Consider the following 26,473-nt stretch of genomic DNA (forward strand, 5'->3'; position numbering starts at 1 on the left):
TATGTATTTATTTATTAGTACACATAAAAACACCTTCTTAATATTTTTATTTTACAAGAAAAAGAAGAAAATAGTTAATAATGTAAAATAAATTTATATTTGCAGCTGAGTATTATAACATATACAATGAGTAAACTGTATAACCTGAGTATACTGAATAAAATGAGAGGAAGAGAGATAAGAAGCTTCTTATTTAACCAAATTTGCATAATGTGTTTCTTAAATATATGAATATAAGAAATGATAGTTAAAGTAACCTGTTTCGATGTGTTATATTTACTTCATAGCGAACATCTGGCGATGCGGTTCGTTTCTTCTGATAAACTGGCCGGCTATATAAGCGAGATCCAAGGCGTTTGTTATATTTCTATGACAGTTTAATATGGCGATTGAATTAATGTGACTCTGTCCCATTGACGACCTAACTAACTTTTCGGCCTTCGAAGGTTTGAAAAAGACCTTTCAGCTGTACAAGTTGGCACTGGGATAGATAAAACAAGTCGTACAAGTTTAGTTAATTGTGGAAGCATTTGTAATGCACAGTTACCAGTTTTCAAGACAACTGAAGAAAAGTTACCTAAGGGGTTCGTATTGGCTTTCGATTTCATAATATCTACAATCATAACGCGTTGCAGTGTGAGTCTATCGGGATCAAGATCGTCTTAAAAAATTGTTATGCCTGTGATATCATGGCATTTATCACAAATATTTCACACATTGACCAACAAACTTGAGGAAACACTTCCAAGTCTAGTAATAAGACACTGAATGCAAACATCAACTACTTAAAAGAAAATTTGAGTCTTAGGAAAGGCAAAACTGTGAGCAGCACTTTCAGGATCAATTCGTTTCGGCGTAGGTACGTATTTGGCACTGCAAGTGTGGTTTCTATTAAGTGCAATGAACTAATGACTGCGCTTTATTTAAAATTTCTCTCCAGAATTTGTCATATTTAGTTCTGATTCACTTTAGACCATACCTGCACAAACAGCGCTCAACGAGCGCGCTCGCTCCTTCGGAGCGGGAAAGCTGTGTTTACCGCTCTCCGAAACGGAGAGGAAGATACATTAGAATGACATAGACTTGCTGTAGGTAGAGGAGAGAGAAACGACCACTCAGTTATCTAGTGGAGTGCAGTGTGTAGGCCTATTCTCAGTAACTCTTTCACATTGCTTAGTTACTGCTACAATGCAGTATGGAGGAATGTAAAAGACTGAACATAACATTTAACGATTTACAGCTCGAACTTATTGATCTTCAATGTGACCTAAGGGCTAAAGATCGTTTGAATAATACTACTAGTCTGGTTGAGTTTTACAAGACTAAACATTAGCAATAATATCCACGACTACACAGGCTGGCTGTGAAAATGATTGCTATGTTTGGCTCAACATTTGTATTTGTAAGCAACTGTTTTCTATAATCAACTTTAATAAAGGCAGACATCGAACATCTGTAACTGATGTTTCACTACGACCAGTAGGCTACTGTTCCTTTCAGCTGCCAACAGCATAAAACCTCGTTTTGATGTACTGATAAATAAAAATATAACAAAATGATATTGTACATTTAAGTAGCTATAGAATTTCTATTATGTCTGTAAAATAAATATTTCTTTATTAATTAATAATAGTCCAAGATAGTTTTGCAAACACTGAACGGGAATTCATTTCATAAACACTCGTAATAGTACTTCTTTTTGTGTACATTTTGTACGAGATCACCCCTTCTTCCAGTCCACCCTTATACAGAGCGCAGCTAATATCTGCATTCCGCTCATGAGCTGTGAGCCGGCTTTGAGAGCGCAAACCTTGTGCATACCTGCTTTAGACTGTCTGCAATTCACTGAACCATGGGATATTTTCCTGAAAATTCAATATAAGCTTATTATTTTGTACAGCAGTATTAATTGCATTAATATGACAAAAATATTTTGCATAACATGCACAAATATACATTAAATATTTGTATTTGAAGACAAAGCCCATATTTTTATTATCAGAATCTGGTGAACCTGTTTATGACGATTATTCTTCAAGAAACTTAATCAATTGTTCATAATTCAAATTGAATTATGACAGCAATAAGAAGTGAACTAGTCATCTCGTTGCACAGAATGATCTTAAATTCATAGCATCATCTGTTTAGTAATTGTTTGAAGATGAAATTATTTTTGGCGAATGTCTCACAAGCAAAATTTAACTTTCCAACTTATTTACTCTGTTAATATTTAGGAATTTACCTGGCGACTAGTTTCGAAGTGTTGTTCTTCATTGTCCATAGCCTAGGCCAGATAAATTCCTAAATATTAACTCGGTAAAGAAGTTGGTAAGTTTATCATTAATATTTGTGTTAAAAGTGTATGCAGGGTGTCCCATTTATCTTGTGTATCTATTATAACTTTTTTGTTTGGATAGCTATTGAAATTTTTGTTTTTGAGCGTTATGTTAGAACGAGGGGCTAACATGAGTGTGGAGATTTGGTGCATGTAACTACATTATGGTACAAGATACACGTAACGTCATCAATTTTTCAAACAGCACTACATACTTTAATCATGTTACATTGATTACACACATTAAGACGAGTTCAAAAATGTATCACAATGTCACCTTCCTAATCAATAACAACAACAAAACGAAACAAAAACGTACTTCCAATGTGATAATGTTATGCTTTGAGAAACACAGAAGATGTTTCAAATAGTGACCATTCACATTAATGCACATTCGAAAGCGTTCCCCGAAAGACCGTATGACAGCCCGGCATGTTGCTGGCTGAATGGACACACAAGCCTGTCGAATGCGTTGCTGCATGTCGTCTGGTGTTGTCAAAATATTCTGGTACACACTGTCCTTTATAGTGTCTCATAGGAGGAACTCGAGTGGCGACAGGTCCGGAAAACGTGCAGGCCACTGTACGTGGATTGTGGCTCGACAGTTGTTGTGGTTTGTTTACATGTTCAGACAGCAAACACACAACACACGACGTGTACGGACGTCAGTCGTATTTCGTTTTGTTACAACAAACGGCACATTCTGATGGCATTCATTTTGCATTTTGTTGTTATTGATTGGGAAGGTGACATTGTGATACATTTTTGAACTCGTCTTAATGTGTGTAATCAATGTAACATGATTAAAGTATGTAGTGCTGTTTGAAAAATTGATGACGTTACGTGTATCTTGTACCATAATATAGTTACATGCACCAAATCTGCACATCATGTTAGTCCCCCGTTCTAATATAAGTCTCAAAAACAAAAATTCTAATACCTTTGCAAACAAAAAAAGTTATGAGAGGTGCACAAGATAAATGGGACACCCTTGTATAGAAGAATGAAGAAAAAAATATTTATTTTACCAAGTTAGACGCATTTCAGAATTCAAAAATATTCCTGACTGGATAATGAGCAATGAGGTTCATAGAGTGAGCCAAACAGTGCACAAATATTGATTGCGTTCTTTTTCGGGAATTCTAGCCTGAAATCCCGAGTACCTGTCTGCCATGTTCGAATCATTATCCTAGCACTGTTATCTGGACTTATGTCAAAATGAAATATGATAAGAACTTCATTAATAATTTGAAATATTGTTTCATAATCTGCCTTGCATGTTTCGTAGAATTCTACAACTTTTCTTCTACTTCAAGGCCATCTGTAAAGCACAATGACGTCTGCTCTTTACATAAATGTTACAGGATTGATCGACGAATATGAAATACTACTTGACACTTTGAATATATCTGGTAATGTCTCTCAATATGCAGTGACTTATAATTTCCAGCATATCGGTACATATATCATGGAAATACCATTTGCATGACATGCGACGCATCCAGTTCTTAAGTTCAGGACTATCATCACTTCTAATTCGCAGTAGGTTCATTAAATTGTTCATATCCGTGTGACTACGTATGGCAATACCCTGAAGAATTAAGATACTATAAAGAAGACAATTTTTTCAATAATTTCACCTGCATTCTTTCTTCTGAAGTTCATCTACTCTAGAAATGTGACCGCACAATCCGCTCCTGAATTTACATTATTTTCTGCTAAAACATATCGTCGCCTTGCAGACTAAGAGATGTAACCCCAAAAAAATATATTTTAGAGATACGCCCGCCTTGAATACTTTCGTATGCAAATTACATATTGATATATTCAAAACCGCCTTATCTCTAAAATCGATTTTTTGGAGTTATGTCTCTTCGTCTGCAAGGCGACGATATTCTCTGATAGATTTTTTATTAACCCGGAACTTCTCTAAAGCTTCACCTGGTCTTGACTGGACTGCAAGGCGAGGATATTCCGACAGATTTTTTATTAACCCGGAACTTCTCTAGATCTTCACCTGGTCTTGACTGGACTGCAAGGCGACGATATTCTCTGATAGATGTTTTATTAACCCGGAACTTCTCTAGAGCTTCACCAGGTCTTGACTAGACTGAAAGGCGACGATATTCTCTGATATACTTTTATTAGCCCGGAACTTCTTTACAGCTTCACCTGGTCTTGACTGGACTGCAAGGCGACGATGTTCTTTGACAAATTTTTTATTAACCCGGAACTTCTCTAGAGCTTCACCTGGTCTTGACTGGACTGCAAGGCGACGATATTCTCTGATAGATTTTTTATTATCCCAGAATTCCTCTAGAGCTTCACCTGGTCTTGACTGGACTGCAAGGCGACGATATTCTCTGATAGATTTTTTATTATCCCGGAATTCCTCTAGAGCTTCACCTGGTCTTGACTGGACTGCAAGGCGAGGATATTCTCTGACAGATTTTTTTATTAACCCGGAACTTCTCTAGAGCTTCACCTGGTCTTGACTGGACTGCAAGGCGAGGATATTCTCTGACAGATTTTTTTATTAACCCGGAACTTCTCTAGAGCTTCACCTGGTCTTGACTGGACTGCAAGGCGAGGATATTCTCTGATAGATTTTTTATTAACCCGGAATTCCTCTAGAGCTTCACCTGGTCTTGACTGGACTGCAAGGCGAGGATATTCTCTGATAGATTTTTTATTAACCCGGAATTCCTCTAGAGCTTCACCTGGTCTTGACTGGACTGCAAGGCGATGATATTTTCTGATAGATTTTTATTAACCCGGAACTTCTCTAGAGCTTCACCTGGTTTTGACTGGATTGCAAGGCGACGATATTTTCTGATAGATTTTTTATTAACCCGGAACTTCTCTAGAGCTTCACCTGGTCTTGACTGGACTGCGAGGCGACGATGTTCTGTGATAGATGTTTTATTAACCCGGAACTTCATCATATCATCATATTAACATTTCAATTAAATGGTCTGATACCCAGCACGTATGGGCGAATCCAGAAATGCATATTGAGTGGAGTGTTAGTTGGGAGACTGGAGGGAATAAAACCTTTGGGAGGCCGAGATGTAGATAGGAGGATAATATGAAAATGGATTTAAGGAAGGTGGAATATGATGATAGAGACTGAATTATCTTGCACAGGATAGGGACCAATGGCGGGCTTACGTGAGGGCAGCAATGAACCTCCGGTTCTTTAAAGGCCATTTGTAAGTAAGTACGTAATACTTTGAAGCACAATTAAAATGTTGTCCCAATTGTTCTCTGTGTTCTACTGATAATTTTAAAATTTAATTTATGTAGTAAATATGAAGCATAGTAGTGATATTTGCCATGGACAGGAATTGCTGCGAAACTGGAGAATGGCTCATAAATTAGTTAATAGTGTAAGGCAACTGTATCCTGCTAGTGAAACTGAAATGTAGACTTGAAACACTGGAGTTGTAATTCATTAACTAATATGCCACGATGCCTGTATACCCTAACTTGCCGACAAAGGGAAACGTGCGGGTGCGTCACGAGGGCGCAAATATAATAAATGTCTGCAACTGCTGTTGACTTTACGGTTCAGCAAATCTCTTCACTTGTTCAGCACAACAGCAAGTCTTAATAGGAATGATAATGTGCAGGAAAATTGCTATTATCATATCAGGTTTGCATACTATTATTAGCAGATATCGAAATTTCCCGTGAATGTTACGTTAGTTACTAGTTTCTATACTGTTAATCGGCCAGTTGGCTGACGGAACTCAACTTGAAAATGTCGCAGTTAAAACAAAAATTCTTCTCTACGTTTGGAATGTATTGCGGCCAATAGTAAGTGATTCATTAATTTATTATATCAATTCATTCACATTAAAGGTGCAGAACAAAGAGTAAAGTTACGTCTTTATTTGCACCATAGAAATGACAGATGAAGGCGCTTTAGTCATTTGTCGGTCTGTTATTATCCTGTGTATAAAAGTAGAAGTACTTCGACCAAACTTATACTTGCATAAACTTACTAAAAATTTAATTGATAGCGATATTGTATCATTTTTTGTCTGTTGAATAAATCGTTCACCACGCGTAAAACATAGACCTGTTATTTCATTCTAATGGTAACGGGACTCTCAGAATGTTGCGGAAACCTATAGGCTAGTCCCGTCGCTCTTATTTCGGCAGCCAATCATGTTGCAGGTCGGCTACATTTAAACGTGTGCGTCTTGTGATTCGCTGATGATGACGTTATGCATTTTTAAGGGGAGAGAATGGTATTTTTTAAAACTTTTTTCCTATTTGGTGTAAAATATTAATTTTTTGTATGTAGAGATCTCATAGCTGTGAGAACTCAACCAAATAAAAATATTTTGAAAAAAAAAATTATTTCGGGGCCGAAATTAAAAAAAAAATATATATACCCAATGCAGGATTGTACTAAAACCGATATATCTAAACCGTTTTTAAAGAGAGATTCAAATAGTTTTTTGCAATGTATTTGCAAAAGCATGTTCTACAAACTGTCTGTAACAAAATTTTGATATTAGTCCCTACGTTTGTAAAATAAACAATTAAAATTTAATAACAATTTTCTGAATTACTTTCTTGCAAACAAACGGACGTATTTTTAAAATGAAATCAATTAACAAAATTCTGTTACAGAGAAAAGTTTCCTAATAGTCTAAAGAATGTGTGTTCTAAATTTCATGCATATATCTTCAATAGTTCAGAAATTATATCCATTTTTGTCTGGCAACGTAGCAAAAAAAAATGAAGTTACTGGAAACCAATAAAAGCGGGAGTGTGATTTAAAAATCCATAGCGCAGGAACTTAAAAAATGACGTCTCAACATCCGATAAGGGTACAAATACCCACAAAATGTTATGCAATGCATTCCACGCATATCAAAGGGTATTTTAAAGAATTTTTTTTTTTTTTTTTTTTTTTTTGGAAATTTAATTTACTGGAAACAAGAATAAAAGTGGGCGAGTGATTTAAAAATCCATAACGCAGGAAGTTTAAAAATGGCGACTCAACATCCGATAAGGGCACAAATACCCGCAAAATGTTATGCTATCCATTCCACACATATCACTGAGTATTTTAAAGATTTTTTTTTTTTAAATTTACTCATTTTTCACCAAAAAATACCATCCTCTCCCCTTAAGTCTCGGTAAATACTTAATATAATCGCCCGCCATTTTGGCTCTTTCGTTGGCGTTCGCAGAAAGGACACGAGGACGTTATTTGCCGCTCTATTATTTGCTGAATTACAGTGCGTTTGAATTATTATCATAGGAGCTAAGACATGATAATGTTCAACGGTGTGGCAAATAGATTCCTCGTCTGGTAGCTCGGCAACGAAAGAACAAAAATGACGAACGATATTACCTACTTAGCCTTTATAGAGCGTTCACTTCCTAAGACGTAAGCAAAGAGGAGTCATGCCGGGAATAACAGCGTCGCGACTATAATTGAAATACTACTAGATTTTGTAAGTCTATACAGGGTGTTTCAGAAATACTTTGACAAACCTTGGCGGCATATTCCTCACAACAAAACAAGAAAAAAGTTCATATAAACATACATGTCCGAAAATTCTTAGTTTTTTAGTTATTGATGAAAGAACATAATGAAACGTCTGTTAGATATTGTCAGCTTGGTTCAGTTGATGTTATATTAGACGTTTGCGTAAAAGAAGTGGAACTCGTTGATGTACATGGTGTATTTCTCAACTTATTCAGGATTTCCGAATGGGGCTCTTCATTTATTTGTAAATAGGATTTCAGGGAAGATGCATAGCTATGACCAGGATCTTTATTAATTCTTGTTCTTGAATGCCAATGCGAGTCATATTTGAAAGTGCTGTGTATCGACTAGAGTGGTTTGTAATTTTTTTTTTTTTTTTTTTTTTTTTTTTTTGACGTCCAGACCAGTGCAGTTTGAAATGTTGGCAAACAAAGAGACAAATGCTAGAGTAGTGATAAAAATAAACAAATGCTAGGGACGCGATAAAATTAAACAAATGCTAGGGACGCGATAAAATTTTGCGATGAGCACCTATGATTGGTTGAAAGACGTCCTTTCGTACCGTTTTATTGGTCAAAAGTAGTATGACGTAGTAAAAGTGTAATTGTCATGAAAAATTGCTCCACTTCGAAGCGTGTATCTGTAGCCAAACATCAATCCATACTTGCCAATTTCTGGGAACTAAAGAAGATAGAGTTCATTACTACGTGAATTCTCTAATTAAAATAATTTTAGTCCGATTTGTAAAAACAAATTATGCACGCTGGAAATGTCTTCTGAAAGTTGTAAAACCTAACAGCGAAGTTCCTTAAAAAATATGCAGGTGAAAGAGTGCCAAGGGGATGTAATTAAAGAAAAAATTATGTTAATGTGTGCTACGAAGATTCGTTTGTGGACTTAGTGGAAAGAGAATCTGGGTTTCAGCTGATGAAACCAGTGATGTCATAGGAAGTTACATCGCTGACGTTATCGTTGGGACAATGGAACTTAGCACTGACTCGCCTACAGCATATCTGTTAACAGTAAAATAATTAGCTAACGCAAATTGTTCAACAATTTCACAGTTGTTTATTAACCACCTAAACTTGCTTTTGCCTAATGGAATGAAACATGATGACTTTTGCTTTTATTATCGACACAGCATCCTACATGAACAAAGCGAAAAAGCATTAAAAGTTACTTTTCCAAGAAAGCTTCACGTTGCCGGCACACGAGTTTTCCATCAAAAATTCATAAGATTGCAGAAGTAGTTCATATACTATTTTCTGATATTGATAAATTAATTTCCAACACGAAGAAGAGTTTACCAAAATTAATGATTAAAATATACAGGGACGTTAAACCTCAACTACCTCTTCCGCCTCACGAGAGGGAATACTTGAATTTTCGCCGTCGTATACCGTCTACGATGTTGAACAAATATCTAAAGTAAAGAAGTGCTGAAGAAGAAACAACTTCAGTGCACCAGGTGAAAACTTTCTTCATCAACGAAACCTCTGTAAATATCTATTTATTCACATCAGCAAATTATGCTATTTTGCCAGGAGTTGTCACAAAACTTAAAAAAGAAAAGAAGGGTGAAATCCTGGTGGCAACCGTAGACATAAGTCCAAAAGTCCAAGAAAGAAATTCATAAGTTATCTAAAGTATCGATGAAAAAGAAAGGCGGTGTAAGAAAAGAAGCAAAGTTGTGAAATCATTAAAATCATATGCAGTGTCCTTAATGGGGAGAGTTCTGCTGTTACTGATGAGTTCTTCCATAATAGCTTCTCTTAAGTGTGCTCCCCTTACAACTGTGTGTGTATTGTTTTTCAGTGTTGAAACAATTCTTTCTGAGTAAGTAATTCGTAGCGTGACAGCCCATGAAGGACTAAAACCGACCTGCCGACTGCTGGCCTCACGTCTACATGCCTCAGCAGAAGTGAACCATGAATTATTTCTGAGAGGAGTCTGAATTTATCTTCAGAGCATTTGAAAAATATATATATATATATATATATATAGTTACATGCAGTCAGTAAAAGAAAAGAATGAATTTGCAGTGCATACATACTATAAGAGTTTCCTCTGATTGAGGTTCTGGCTAATATGTACAGTATATCCTTCTCAATGAAGTCACATGAGGAGATGGGTAACTATTGAAACTTTTACGTCAAGAAATAGGATTAAAATTTTGAAACTACGCAATTACATAAGCTCACATGGAATTTTATGATTATATAAAATATTTTAGTAACTTAACGTCAAAGCAGTAATTTTAAGTACTACTTTAAATTTAAAGTATGGTCTGTCCCAGGAATCTGTCGAGTAGAAAGACGAAATAAGACCTCTGCGCAAGTGGTATGTGGGAGGGCTAGGGCCAATGACCGCTCTGGAGGGAGGCATTGATTGAACGGAACTACCAATCGCTTGCAGAGAGGGGATGATTTCTATCTGAACTCTCTACCAAGAGTATCTTACCCCTTAGCGGCCTCGAGCTGATGCTGCCCGCAATACACTACGGCACAGATAGACTCTGCCCCCACATGCGCCAAGTCACTACAGATTCCTGGGATTGACCATAAACGAAATGTGATAAAATTGTGACAATAAAGATAGCAGAATGTTACTCATGTATTAATGCATCTTGTTTAGTTTTAATTTCAGATTTCAGAATACGTAAATGTATGATCATTTGAACTTGTACTTACATAGTATCAATATTTCAAGCGTTAATGAACTCTTTTTGGTGGGCTATCACTAGACTTCGAAGTTCAGGTCCTGATGGGGAAGATACAAGTTAACTGATAGCGGAGTGTTGGACGGAGATGAGGTTAGGCTGCAGGCTAGGGCTTGTTTACTTTTTCCGGTCTGCTCCAAGGTTTCGTAGACATACTAGAATTAAATCAAGGACAGTTGGGACTATGTGAAGTCATTGCAATGTCGATAACCAAATGTAATTGGAACAAAGTTTTAAATATACATTATTAAACTCCTTCCACAAAAGAAATCTTATGGTAGAAATATTTTGAAATGGAAAAATGCGTCACAATACTGCTGGAAAAAAAATACAGCCTTAATTATGGACTAAAATTTATAATAACGTGATTTTGAAGTACCGGTATCTATATTTAAAAATTGTACTGTATAAATCCAAATTATAAATTGAAGATATTTATTTATTTATTTATTTATTTATTTATTTATTTACTCACTCACTCACTCACTCGTTTGTTTGTTTGTTTATTTATTTAATTATTTATTTATTTATTCATTCATTGATTTATTGATTTATTTATTTATTTATTTATTTATTTATTTATTTACTCACTCACTCGTTTGTTTGTTTGTTTGTTTGTTTATTTATTTACTTATTTATTTATTTATTTATTTATTTATTTATTTATTCATTCATTGATTGATTTATTTATTTATTTATTTATTTACTCACTCACTCGTTTGTTTGTTTGTTTATTTATTTACTTATTTATTTATTTATTTATTTATTTACTCACTCACTCACTCGTTTGTTTGTTTGTTTATTTATTTACTTATTTACTTATTCATTCATTCATTCATTTATATATATATATATATTTATTCATTCATTCATTTATTTATTTATTGGTTTATTGGTTTATTTATTTATTTATTTAATCTAGCAGAGTTAAGGCCATAAGGCCTTCTCTACCACACCACCAGAATACAAATAGACATATACAACAAACAAATGCAGATAGAAGAAGGAAATAAGAAATAGTAGTAAAATTGCAGATACAAATACAAAAAACACAAATTCAAAAAGAGTGAGAGAAATAATGAAAAATATATAATAAAACATTTATAATACGTAATTTAAATTAGTATTCATATGTTACATTTACATATTTATTTATTCATTTATTTGCATATTTATTAGTTATTTATTTACATATTTATTTATGTATTTATTTATTTACTTATTTATTTACATATTTATTTATTTATTTACATATTTATTTACTTCTTTATGTACGCCACTGATTTATTAACTCAATTTTCTAAAATTTAGATTATAAAGTGTGTTTCGGTTATGGATATTTGTAGGGGATTCGATAATTTCAGATCTTTGTGAAAAGATTCACGAGGCATGAGAGTTTTCGGAACCACTAGTAAAATATATGAAGTCGTAATTGAGTGAAGAAGTAAAATGCCAAATCCTAACAGCAGTAACATGTCTTATAGAGCGGGATGACCAAGAAAATAATGTTTCGAACAGACTACGAAAATTAATCTTTGAAGAGGACGAAAAAGATGAGTAATACGAGGAGAAAATAGAAAGGCGAAGTGGAGTAAAAATATCTGTGGCAATATTGAGCGAGAGGATAAGTTTGTTTTAAAATTGTCGCATGTACCTACAGTATGTGATGAAGGCGTTAACTGTTCTCCCTCCTTAATCGGCGTCATCATGTTTGCTTATCCAATATCCCTATATTGCACGTTGTGTAATGAGGAGCAGTAGTCGCACAATGGTGGCTGCGGAAGTTCCTCCGGTGGGACATCGTCAGCGGAGGTCGTACCTGTACGACACCAAGTACGAGACCGTGCAGGTAATCGTGTTAGCACGCTCCGACTAAGGACGCTTGAAGACACCAGAAATGTGTGCAAGGTTTCGGCACAGCATTGGTTTTCTATTTGCTGTGTCGAGGTAACGTTTAATCTCGATTATATCCAATTTAAAATGAATTCTAAACAAATGAAAAAGAAGATGGAGCCATATTTTAATTTCAGTTTGTCCTTGACTTAGATGTTTATATAATGTAGTACAGTTGCTATGGCAGATCAAAATAGTAATAAAAATAATACGTCTAGCAATAAATATCGATATGCAATCTTTAAATTGTAAATGTGAAAGCGGAAATGTGCAGGGATTGCATTACTAAAGTCAGTTTCAGTTCTATATATTTTAAGATAACAACTAAACTTTCAATGTTAACATTCCTATCCAATCAAATTCTTCCTCTTTTAACAAGTAAGATGGTCTATTGCCTCTTAATATATTGCATTTTTATTGGAGTCGCTACATCCTTAATTGCCACCGATTAATAGTGAAGTGTGACGAGAACGGATTCTTTTGCAATGTCAGTTTTAAATATTGTCATTAACTGTTGACAATTTTGGACTGTTTTAAAATGGGACATATCTTTTAAGCTTTCAGAAACTGAAGTAAATCATTGTGCTTAGTCTAACTTTATATTATTATTATTATTATTATTATTATTATTATTATTATTATTATTATTGTCCACACTTGTGGAGTAACGGTTAGAGCGTCTAGCCGCGAAACCAGGTAGCCCGGGTCCGATTCCCGGTCGGGGCAAGTTACCTGGTTGAGGTTTTTTCCGGGGTTTTTCCTCAACCCAATATGAGCAAATGCTGGGTAACTTTCGGTGTTGGACCCCGGACTCATTTCACCGGCATTATCACCTTCATCTCATTCAGACGCTAAATAACCTAAGATGTTGATAAAGCGTCGTAAAATAACCTACAAAAATTATTATTATTATTATTATTATTATTATTATTATTATTATTATTATTATTAATTGCGAGTAGGCATATTTAGGACTACGCAAAGTACTTAGAGGTGTTTCTTTGCCTTCCTTTTTGCCCATAGTTGTCTCATTCTGTGTCTGTGGGCTTATTACTATTATTACTACTACTACTATTATTATTATTATTATTATTATTATTATTATTATTATTAATTGCGAATAGGCCTATTTAAGACTATGCAAAGTAGCTTCTTAGAAATGAAGGGTTCAGAGCCATAGTGGGCCAAGCACCATTTATTACAAACGGAGAAAGCAAGGGTTAAAGTTAAATGAATACCATAGTTTAATGAAGATTGACATATCATTTAGTTTTAATGTGTATACTTTATATTACTTGCTATATGTTTCCTTTGAATTATGGTAATAACTTCATTTTAACCCTTGTTTTCTACGGTTTTAGTAAATGGCGCTTGGCCCATTATGGTTCTGAACAATTCAAATGTTTCTTTGCCTTTCTTTTTGCCCATATCTTCCATTATTATTATTATTATTATTATTATTATTATTATTATTATTATTATTATTATTATTATTATTATTATTACATTTTACAATTGAATTGTTAATTTTGAAACGAAATTCAGTATAATGATTTCTGAAATTACAGCATTTTATGCTTTTTGGAGCAAACGCAACTTTCTGTAGGAACTATTTTAGCCCGTTGCACTTCTGTAGGACACATAGACGTGAAAATAGTCCTTTAAAATTTCAGAAACTTCGGAAATTCAGAACTAGCGTCGTTTGTATTGCGAAATTCATTTATTAAACATTGTCTGTAAACATTTTCAGTCCGTACCCAGGTGCTCTACCAACAGAGTTACCCGGCCGCTATACATGTCATAAATTGTAATTTAGTTTTTATTTTCACATGAGAACTTTTTACTCTTTCTTTCTGCAAATCATTGACAGATTTCTACAGGCAAAAGAAATATAGTTGCAAAGTTGTCCTCTCATAATAGAATATAATAATACAAGTCGGAAGAATGTCGGAGGAGAGAATCCCAAGAAAGATATATTTCAGTGACCGCCACCAGAAAGGACAGGAAAACGAAGACCTCGAATTACGTGGCTTGGTCGAATGATGCAGGCAGTTCGAGCTAGACAGTTGGACTTGTGGAAAGATAGAGATGCTTGGTGTTTGGACTCAAAGCCAATTGCCGACAAGTGGAAATCCTAAATAAATAAAATAAAGTATAAAGTAGTCCAGGTTCAACAGTTACAACAAGTTTCATTAAAAGCATCTTTCATGCAGCTTCTGACGTCAGGGGCTCCGTGATTGAACTGAACTTGATGAAGTAGTAGCGCTGACATATTTCGTAGTCGGGTCTGAGAATCAAAGCCACATATTTTTGCTGAGTTGAAAGAGTTACACATCTAATAATACCGATATACGCCGCATCTGTGGCTCAAGTGCTAGCCTGCTTGGCTTCCATTAAAAGCGGCCCCGGTTCGGTCCCCGGTCAGGAGCGACGTTGCAGAGGGGTGTCTTTGGATACTTTCGCTTTCCGATGTTGATATAGTAAGGGCTTGAGAGTACGGATCCTGGGTGATTATCAGGTACATGCCTGAGAATGGGTCGCGGCTCTGTCAGGGCTGAGGCAGGAAGACTCACCTGTCAGCATCAGATTCACGAATGACATTCAATCCATATGTCGGACTTGGACAAAGCAAGCCTACGTGAAAGGATACATCCCGGATCTGACCCTTGAAAAGTTGAGCCAATATCGATATACTCGGCATTACTTCCCTGAAATGTGCTCCAACATTGAAATTCATTTTACTTCCTCATTATACAAATTACAACGATGCTCCAAAATAGTACATTATGCAACGAGCCTATAATGGTAGTAATTAAGACGCGAGTATGTTTATGAAATGAGCGCAAGCGGAAGTGACCTTGTGCATTATCTCGTAAACTGTGAGATGTGCGCAGACGCGAAAGTATTGATTTTTTCCGAGGAACAAATGTCATTGACCTTGATATAATCTCGAGAGTAAAATGAACATTAATCTTGATATAACCTGGAAATTCATTTAGACATTGAAAAACGAGATGACAAATTGAATTTATTTGAATATTATTTACAATTAACGCTAATTATTATAGTAACAGAACATAACCTTCTGCGACAGTATAGTCCACACCTGTGGAGTAACGGTCAGCGCGTCTGGCCGCGAAACCAGGTGGCCTGGGTTCGAATCCCGGTCGGGGCAGGTTACCTGGTTGAGGTTTTTTCCTGGGTTTTCCCTCAACCCAATACGAGCAAATGCTGGGTAACTTTCGGTGCTGGACCCAGGACTCATTTCACCGGCATTATCACCTTCATTTCATTCAGATGCTAAATAACCTAGATGTTGATACAGCGTCGTAAAATAACCCAATAGAATAAATAAAATAAGCGACAGTATTGGATTTCCAGCCTCCGTGACGTTTCGCTAGCTGTCTTTCGATTGCATATCCAAGAATAATCGATACTTGCAATTTCATATTGCTTTCTGATTGGTGGAAAACCTGAACTTTAATGAATAGGTGTACTTTAATGAGGTCCATTAAAGGGCTGCTACCAGGTGTATAATTACTACATTTCGACATGGTCGAGCATAAAATATATTTTCTGAGTTTATCGAAGATACACATTCACAAAGTTCCTGATATCGAACGAGTGGTGTAGAGTTTGCCTTGTCCGTTCTTCTGTGTGCAGTCTTTTCTTCTCAAGTGTTGGACAGAATTTATTCATATTCTACAACAGGCTGCTCTCTTCTCGGATCGCAAGAAGCCCGGGGGATTTTATCACCCTTTAAAGTCCATCATCCGCTGTCCTCGGATCCAGTGTTCATCCTGGTAACCGCAACACCACTGAGGACAACTAGAATAGCATTTATAATTTACGCTCTTTTAAATTACTTCCGTATAAGATCAGTACAGCCCAGCACACACAGATGTAGTAACTGAAATACAGTTAATATCATAGGTCTGTATCTTATTTATCAGGGGAACTATATGCTGTGAGTTCGATTTACTCGTGTATTCACCGCAAACATAACAGACGGGCGAAGAGAAAGCTGCCATAGGGGCCGTACACACGGAACGAGATTTTCTCGAAACTGGCAGTTATTCGAATCGATTTGCCATTTGAAAATGAACATGTGGATATCATATGTACAGTATGATGCAACGGCGATTGCGATATCAATAATAATAATAATAATAATAATAATAATAATAATAATAATAATAATAATAATAATAATAATCTATACTAATAATAAATCTGTAGACAAAATTTTTCTGGTAATTTTCGGTTTTCCAAAAATAATTGGTGTTAACATGTATAATTTACCATCCTGAAACCGAAAAACGCTTTTTTGAAATTTTTGTTTGTATGTCTGTCTGTCTGTCTGTCTGTCTGTATGTTTGTTACCTTTTCACGCGATAATGGCTGAACGGATTTCGAAGAAAATTGGAATATAAATTAAGTTCGTTGTAACTTAGATTTTAGGCTATATGACATTCAAAATACGTTACATAAAGGTGGGTTATAAGGGGGCCTGAATTAAATAAATCGAAATATCTTGCTTATTATTGACTTTTGTGAAGAATGTTACATAACAAACGTTTCTTTAAAAATGATTTCCGATAAGTTTTATTCTTTGCAGAATTTTGATAGGACTGATATTTAATTAGATAAATGAGTTTTAAAATTAAAATAACTGCCATCTAAGGCGGTGTAATGAAATAAAAAACAAATGACTTCGTCTGTAAGGGGCCTTGGACAACAACAATCGAAAGCTCTGAATCATATCCTACAGAGAATGTTTCTGTGTTTGTATGAAGTAATATCGGAAGCTAAATTAACCGATTTGTATAATTAATTATTATTTCACCATTGGAAAGTGTAGTTTCTCTAGATGGACATAATGCTATAATGTTATTACAGTAACTTCTGAGTGAATCGAGAACAGGTAAGATTAAAATAGCTTCTTATGCACAGAAAACTTGATAGGCTATTCTGAATATTCGTTTCCTGTATTTCTTAAAATAATGTTTATGGACTCATTAAATCTAAACGATGTCAATCTTCATTAAACTATGGTTGCATGTAATAAAAATTAAGAAACATGTTAAAGGAATTGTCATTGCACCAAATGAGTGGTCTCTGGACCAAAATGATCGCATTTTAATTATTTAAATACAATTTAAATTAAGTAACATACTAAACGATTTATCCTTCTATCAAGCACGAATGTTCCCTGGGTCAAACGTCCTATTTTAATTATGTAATTACTTTATATTTGTTTCTAACGGTTGCAGCGGAGCGCACGGGTACGGCTAGTAATAATAATAATAATCAAACAGCTGTGTATAGCATGCGTTATCTTTCGCAGTGGGGCATAGGCGTAAAATCGTTTCCTTGAGGGTGGGGCAAAGCAAAACCATAGAATCCCCATATAACGGGGTTATGGAGGATATCATTTACCTCCTTCCTTCGTTATAGCATGACCGTGATACAGTATATCGGAATATGATCATTTATTTTAATAAAGGTATTTTCGGGGGTCATGTTTCTTACAGTGTTACATCCATATCCGCGATGTTTAGGGCTTGAACTGTAGGTCTGCTACAAATTATAATAGGGCATAACTTAAAATAAGCTCCCTCTTTTTCTCTCTCGTACAGATATACATGTATGCATCAACGAAAGTACATAACAGTGCTAACAAAAACTTTTTATATGAAGCTTACCTTCCTAAAGATATCATGTGAAATGTAATTATTTTATTTAATCTCTCTTTAAGTTTACACATTATACCGGGATCACTTTTCTTTTTTTCTGGATTTTTGTGCAGTATGTTATTCATACATCTCAAAGTGGCGGTCTGAACACGTGCAGACTTCTAACTCATGAGTACAGGCTGTTGCAAAAGAAACATTACAATACTTCCATTCCTGAAATGAGGTGGAATTACAGTACTTAACAAAAGTTTAAGACCATGAGCAAATTTCATATAATTATTTCCTGGTCCTATATTTTTGTTTCTATTTCCCTCATGAATATTTTGTCAATTATTTGGACTGTGAGACATCTATCGACGCAAAGAAAGTAAAATTATGACATTTAGTTTTCGAGTTATGATTTTAATGAAATATTTTGTTACTGTAAAAAATGCTACATTTATAATTACGGAATAATTTATTCATGCTAAACCAACATGTTTACTGTAGTGATGATTTTTTTCAAGCAATTTGAGAAGTGTGAGAACACATTGGCACCAGAAAGAAAAATTTAAAAAAATTTACTTTCGTTTTATAATTTTTTGCATATTTTTCCAAAATAAGGAAAATAATAGTAGAAATAACGTTAAGTAAAAGCATTCATAGCTTCACTGTGGAATAAGCTAACGTAACCGGACCTACGCCAATCGAAAGTACGTGATTTCGTACTTTCGATTGGCGTAGGTCCGGTTACGTTAGCTTATTCCACAGTGAAGCTATGAATGCCTTTACTTAACGTTATTTCTACTATTATTTTCCTTATTTTGGAAAAATATGCAAAAAATTATAAAACGAAAATAAAATTTTCTAAATTTTTCTTTCTGGTACCAATGTGTTCTCACACTTCTCAAATTGCTTGAAAAAAATCATCACTACAATAAACATGTTGGTTTAGCATGAATAAATTATTCCGTAATTATAAATGTAACATTTTTTACAGTAACAAAATATTTCATTAAAATCATAACTCGAAAACTAAATGTCATAATTTTACTTTCTTTGCGTCGATAAATATCTCACAGTCCAAATAATTGACAAAATATTCATGGGGGAAATAGAAACAAAAATATAGGACCAGAAAATAATTATATGAAATTTGCTCATGGTCTTAAACTTTTGTTAAGTACTGTATTATACATCAGAAATTTAAAATAAATATTATAGTTCAGACACATGATCTGAAGACATTAATTCGTCAATTTAAACACAGAAACTTAATCATAAACAAAAGCAAAATATATTTTTGAATTCAATATTTTTTAACGTTAATAGATAAAAAAAGTTCAGACAAGTTTGGGGGGGCACTGCCCCCTTGCCCCCCATAACTCCGCTTATGCAGTGAGGATTGCAATATTGATTATTTCTTACTTTTTCTCAACTTCTCGCGGCACACCAGCGGATCATCAGCGGTTGGCTACGTCAGTGTACCGCTACACACCTTGTGCTGTATATCTCACATCTTACAGAGGAAGTACTATAACAAAATAGTTGACCTAGTTTGTAGATAAAAAAATGTTATGAAAGTGTGTGCAGTGCTTTAGATAATTTTCTAGAGTTCCATAATTCTCGATTTAACAGTTTTGAACAATGAACTTGAGGTATTGAGGTTGGTGAAGTCATACCTACTTGTGTATAAACCCAGTGTTAAATTTATTTCACACCTCCATGGGCGCATGTTAATTGCCTCATTTTCTACAGTGATATTCTATGGGTAGGCCTCTACGTCACTATTCTCAGTGACGTCGGAATGATATCATAGCACTGATAATGGAATGATAAACACGTCGTAATTCGAGTAGGACTTTTCTTGCTTTATTTTAGCTTTCATTTGGAGGGAGGTACGCGTTATATATAAGTGACCACAAAGTCTGTTCGAAAATTATTGTACGAATATTCAGAATCCTTGAAATCTCTTTTATGGTTGAGTTGAACCCGAGGGTTCGAACCCTGAAAAGAGTACAGGACCGAATATTCCTGCAGTGTTATGTAATTTTAAAGTTTACAAAATTATTCATCGCTGATAATAGTTACGATTCAATACGTAACGAGCAGATAAACAGCCGGATACTTACGTACTCAAACGAAGACGCCGAGGTTACCATTGTTAAATAACTACAAGGTTACAAAAGCTGCTTTTTAAAAATGCATAAATCTCTATACTGAAATATTACTCCAGCTTCACCTTCTATCTGTTCAGCATTCATCAGTTAGAAAAGAAAACAAATCTGCAAGGAAGAATAGGATCTTGTTTATTTGTTTATTTATTTATTTACATATTTATTTATTTATTTATTAATTAATTTACATATTTATTTATGTATTACTTTATTTATGTATTACTTTATTTATTTATTTACATATTTATTTACATACTTATTTATTTACATATTTATTTACATATTTATTTACATATTTATTTGCTCATTTAATTACATATTCATTTACTTATTTACTTACTTATTTATTTATGTATTTATTTATTTGTTTAGTTATTTGTTTGTTTAGTTATTTATTTGTTTACTCATTTATTTGTTCAGTTATTTATTTATTTACATATTAGTTTATTTATTTACGTATTTATTTATTTATTTACATTTTTATTTACATATTTACTCACATATTTATTTACTTACATATTTATTTACTTATTTACTTCTTATTTACTTATTTATTTATATATATTTATTTAGTTATTTGTTTACTTAGTTATTTTATTTATTTATTTGTTTATTTATTTATTTATTTACGTATTAGTTTATTTACTTATATATTTATTTATTTAGTTATTTATCTGTTTATTTATTTACTTACATATTAGTTTATTTATTTACATATTTACATTTTATTTACATATTTATTTACTTATTTACTTACATATTTATTTACTTATTTACTTCTTATTTACTTATATATATTTATTTGTTTGTTTAGTTATTTATTTGTTTAGTTATTTATTCATTTATTTATTTACATATTTATTTATTTACATATTTTTTACATATTTAATTACTTATTTACTTACATATTTATTTACTTATTTACTTACATATTTATTTACTTATTTACTTACAGATTTATTTACGTACATATTTATTTACATATTTTTTACATATTTATTTACTTATTTACTTACATATTTACTTACTTATTTACTTACATATTTATTTATTTTTATGTATTTATTTGTTTATTTATTTGTTTAGTTATTTGTTTAGTTATTTATTTATTTATTTATTATGTATTTATTTGTTTATTTATTTGTTTAGTTATTTGTTTAGTTATTTATTTATTTAATTTTTATGCATTTATTTGTTTATTTGTTTAGTTAGTTATTTGTTTAGTTATTTAGTTATTTATTTAATTTTTATGTATTTATTTGTTTATTTGTTTAGTTATTTGTTTAGTTATTTAATTTTTATGTATTTATTTGTTTGGTTATTCGTTTAGTTAGTTATTTGTTTAGTTAGTTATTTGTTTAGTTAGTTATTTGTTTAGTTATTTATTTATTTATTTAATTTTTATGTATTTATTTGTTTATTTGTTTAGTTATTTGTTTATTTATTTATTTATTTATTTATTTATTGTGTATTTATTTTTTATTCATTTGTTTAGTTAGTTATTTGTTTAATTATTTATTTATTTATTTATTTTTATGTATTTATTTGTTTATTTATTTGTTTAGTTATTTGTTTATTTATTTATTTATTTATTTATTTATTTATTTATTTATTTATTTATTTATTTATTTATTTATTTTCTATGTATTTATTTTCTATGTATGTATTTATTTATTTTCTATGTATTTATTTATTTATTTTCTATGTATTTATTTATTTTCTATGTGTTTATTTATTTACTTGCCTACCTACTTATTTATTGCACGACTGCTGGATCCTTCTATTCAGACCGTTTAGGTCCATTGTATATACGACGGTCGTCTTAAATCCGTCTGGATGGAAGACCAGCGCGCTAGCACTGTAGTCATAAACTAGGCTAGACCAGTACCACATCGCTCTCCAGGTCCAGGTATAGCCAGTGCCGCCGATTTTAACGTGAGGAAATATTAAATAGAAAGCTAGGATGCGAGTTTCCACTACTCGTAGTTTATCGGACCAACAGAAGACCAGTAATGTTTAATAAAGGATGGATAGAACAGAATAAAATTCTCTCCGGCACTGGGACCCGAACCTGGCTTTCCAGCTCTACGTGCTGACGCTTTATCCACTAAGCCACATCGGATTCCATCTCCGATGCCGGATCGAATCCCCTCAGTTTAAGTCCTACCTCTCAGTTTTCCCTTTAGTGGCCTACTCTCATGTACTGTGTCACAGAATATGTGACAGTGGCACAATGTCCAATGCACTATGTACTGTACAGAAGTGCACTCATTACGAGTGACTAAGTGGCCGGGATCCGATGGGATGAGCGCCGTTTTGAATCACTAAGTGATTACGTACGCATAGGCTATCATATTATTATGATGTACCGAAATACATATGATATTTCCGTCCAGGAATTCTGCGTCATCATATGATGATTTTCAGAATGGCCCATTTTTAATATACTGAAGGAAGAAGAGAAACTAATGCAAAAAAGAGAAATAGAAAAGAAATACCTAAAGAGAAATAAAGTGTTACCGTAATTTTTTTATCATTGTCGCTCTTCAGAATGCATTTTAATAATGTACAGTAGAACTTGGTTATAACGATATCCAAGGGACCTTAAACATTATGTTGTTATAAACGAGTGTCGTAGTAACCGAGATTCACATTATCATTCTAGTGAGGTGGAAAATGGAAAATAACAAACTTAATTAGACTTATTTTAGATTTATGTATTGACTTTTAAGCCTACAATGAACAAAAATAAAATACACGTAGGCCTAAAATTATAAATACAGTATTCTGTATTAAAACAGTTTGTTCAGTACTCACCAAACTACAAAGTAATCAGTCATTTTACTCTGTTGTCTTCTACTTGCCCAATACACAATTTCTAGAGCTAAATTACGTTCTATGTTCATAATTTCAGTTGCAATTTCACTGCTCCCTTCCCTAGCTTCATAGAACATGTTCATAATTCTAATGACTTCTAAAGCGTCACTCACTTCTTTTAGTGGCCATACTGCGTTAAAATGCGTTCACTTATGAAAACTTCCTGTCGAAACTGATCTAATACCGCATGAATTCGGGCAGGTTACAATGGGGTGGGGAATTCGTCTGCATTCCAGAGGTCTATGACAGAAGGAGACTGTAAAGAATTTGTCAGGGTCAGATTTCAACAAAGTATTTCTTAAAATAGTTTGGTTCTTAGAAAATCTTATTCCAAACTGAGGTTGAAAATGACGTTATATGCGAGGTAGACGCATATGTGTTTGTCGTATTAAGCAAGGTAGGAAAGCATGTGTCTTATGGGGAATTAGTTTGGACCACAGAATATTTGACGTTATAGGCGAGGTGTCGCACTAAACGAGGTCGCTGTAATCAAGTTCTACTGTATTATATTATAGAATTCTGTCATTTTGAGTTGATTGTGTACTTCTTTAAATATAGGCCTAGCAATTTCAATCCACGATTTATTATGTCTTTAAAATGGATGAAAATACTGAGTCCATATCCTTAAAACAATGGCTGTATGAGTTTCCAAGCTTTGAGTGTATTGTACAGCAAACAAATCACCTTAACTACGCTGTACCGCTGTTCAGGACTATTGCAAGGTTACAGAATACTAAGTTCTGTGAATCGTACTTGTTTCAATCATGACGACAACATAGTTCTGTAGCCACAATGACGTTTGAATTGAAATAAGTATGCACTCCTTTATTGACGCGATGTGGTTCTGTGAATAAAAAAAATGTTTGACGTATTGCGTTCAGAGATATAATTAGGGAGTCTGCAGATGTAAGTTCGTTCCAAAACTTTCACTTTTATTGCAGCTGCCTCGGGCTTAATCTAAATGGGAAAACTAATGCCATACTTTTCCTTCAGATCGCAGTAGTTGAATTAGCGATAGTGCGATAGACTTGTTTTCATTCCTTCAGCTGTGAAATCCTTGCACACTTACTTGCCTAAACATTGCAATGATACAAAAAGACAAGAATCAAAGGTTGAAGAGATACCAGCACGTAAAGTTGAATTGAAAGTAAACGTAATTTGAACATACTGCAATTTTGTAAGTTTCGTTACATTACATCATATAAATTACGAGTATTTTAGAGTAAAAGCCAAAATACCGGAACCCTATTGTCGGCATAATAAATGATTACACGAACGCGTGCTGTTATAAAAAATAGACCTAGCTATACAATTTAACAATGTAGTATTTCCTCCAATTTTGTATGGCATAATACAGTTAATGTAACAGTGGCCGTGATATTGATATTAGCACTGATCACATATATATTCCCATGTCATCAGATGGCAATATACATAGGTTGGATAAAAAGTAATGGCAACACTGCTGTCACGTGACGATGGTGCGTTCGAGAGCTGCCAGCTGTGTGGACATGAACAAGGACTGTTAGATGAGCTAGTGCAGCCAGCGGCGACAGTACTCCATCAATCTACTGCAGTGTGTAGAACGTTGACTTTCATAGGGATAGTGCGAGCGCCCTAAGACCACGTTTACAAAACTAGAGCAACGTTCCTGGATCAAAATTGAAATGGCACGAGGTCATAGTCCACAAGAATGTTTTCAGGGTCTGCGTGAAGCATGTGGCGATGCAGCGTTGCCATATCGCACAGTTGCACGATGGGTTAAAGCGTTCCGGGAAGGCCTTGTTGCACCGGTACCAAAGGGAAGGTGACGACTTTCTTGGACGAATCGTCGCTATGGACGAAACCTGGACTCGCTCGTATGAACCAAACTTGAAACGCCAATCAAATGAATGGAAGCATCCCGGTTCTCCTCGTCCAAAGAAAGTGCGCCCTACACAAAGTGCTGTGAAGGAGATGTTCATTGTGGTGTATGACATTGATGGGGTAATACTGCACCACGCTGTACCTCCAAGGCAGACGGAAAACGCGGCCTACTGGAACATCCACCGTACTCACCCGATATGATCCATGCGATTACGATCTTTTCACCAAAGTGAAAGAACTACAGCGAGGGACCCGGTACAATACCAGAGATGAACTTATCCGTGCTTTAGGGCGGTCAATACGGAACATCAACAAAGATGGACGCGCTGATGGTGTACGACGCCTTCCAAACATTTGGCAAAAGGTAATAAATAAGGAGGGCGACTATATAGAAGGTACGTAAATGTTGTACCCCTGTGAATAAAGCCATGTCAGAAATATCGAACTGTTGCCATTACTTTTTATCCAACCCTAGTAAAATGACAACAACCACCAGAACCTTCATCTTCGAAACGCCATTTTTGGTAACGACCGCTCGATGAAAGTACACTTGCTCCAAGTAATTTCATAAGGATTATAATGTGACTTCTTTTGCAGTCGCTAGATGTCAGCATAGTGAAGTTGATAAAAGTGGTTGCTTTGAAAATCCATTAGGCGATCAAGCCGTTATACTGTATGTGGCCAGGGGCGTTGTACTGTATTTATTAACATTTCATGGTATTCATACATTGCTTCACAGCTAGAATATGGAACAAGACAAAAAACTTAATACTATTATAAAGTCTTAATTTATATTTACAGTCTAGATGAAATATATACAGAAGAGATTTACAATATAGTCTACTAATACAACACAAAGTTTTAGTATCAATTTCATGAAGCGTTATTGAATGTCATGAATTCACCTATAGAATAGAAGGCGTGAGAAATTAGATACTTCTTTAATTTGGCCCCAAATAATCTTATGTTTTGAGTTTCATTTTTATATCGATAGGGAGGTTATTAAAAATGTTTACTGTCATATAACGCACTCCTTTTTGATACCGCGATGGACTTGCCGATGGAGTATGAGTCATTTTTTGACGTGTATTTATGCAATGAACTGTTGAATTAGTTACAAAGTTTTCACGATTATATAAGAGGAATATTATTGATGAAAAGATATACTGACAAGCCATGGGCATTATTTGTAGTTTTTTGAAAATAGTCCTACAAGATTCCATAGATTTGGCACCTACTATTATTCTAATTAATCTTTTTTTAATAGGAATATACTGTTACTATCTGTGGAATTTCCCCAGAATATTATTCCAAAACTCATTACCGAGTGGAAGTATGCAAAGTATATTGTTTTAAAGGTATTGATATGTACTATCTTTTGCATAGATCTAATAGCAAAACATGCTGAATTTAGTTTGG

General features: G+C 34.0%; 1 protein-coding gene across 4 annotated transcripts in view; it reads left to right on the forward strand.

Moving 5' to 3' along the window:
* Positions 1-26,473, forward strand: part of ClC-a (chloride channel protein 2) — a 266,134-nt gene that overhangs the window by 110,992 nt on the left and 128,669 nt on the right. The window contains exon 1 of one of the 4 annotated variants that reach the window (XM_069835346.1): positions 6,082-6,154. The exons of 2 other annotated variants lie outside the window; for them this stretch is intronic. Coding sequence is in view for 1 of the 2 variants with exons in the window: in XM_069835326.1 (XP_069691427.1) it covers positions 12,335-12,415 (81 nt within the window). In the remaining variant the exon portion in view is untranslated. Of the gene's footprint in view, positions 1-6,081; positions 6,155-12,319; positions 12,416-26,473 lie in introns of those variants that run through there. One more of the 4 variants, XM_069835326.1, reaches the window with a different exon arrangement.

The sequence above is a fragment of the Periplaneta americana genome, chromosome 1, assembly GCF_040183065.1.
Source record: "Periplaneta americana isolate PAMFEO1 chromosome 1, P.americana_PAMFEO1_priV1, whole genome shotgun sequence".
Classification (NCBI taxonomy): domain Eukaryota; kingdom Metazoa; phylum Arthropoda; class Insecta; order Blattodea; family Blattidae; genus Periplaneta; species Periplaneta americana.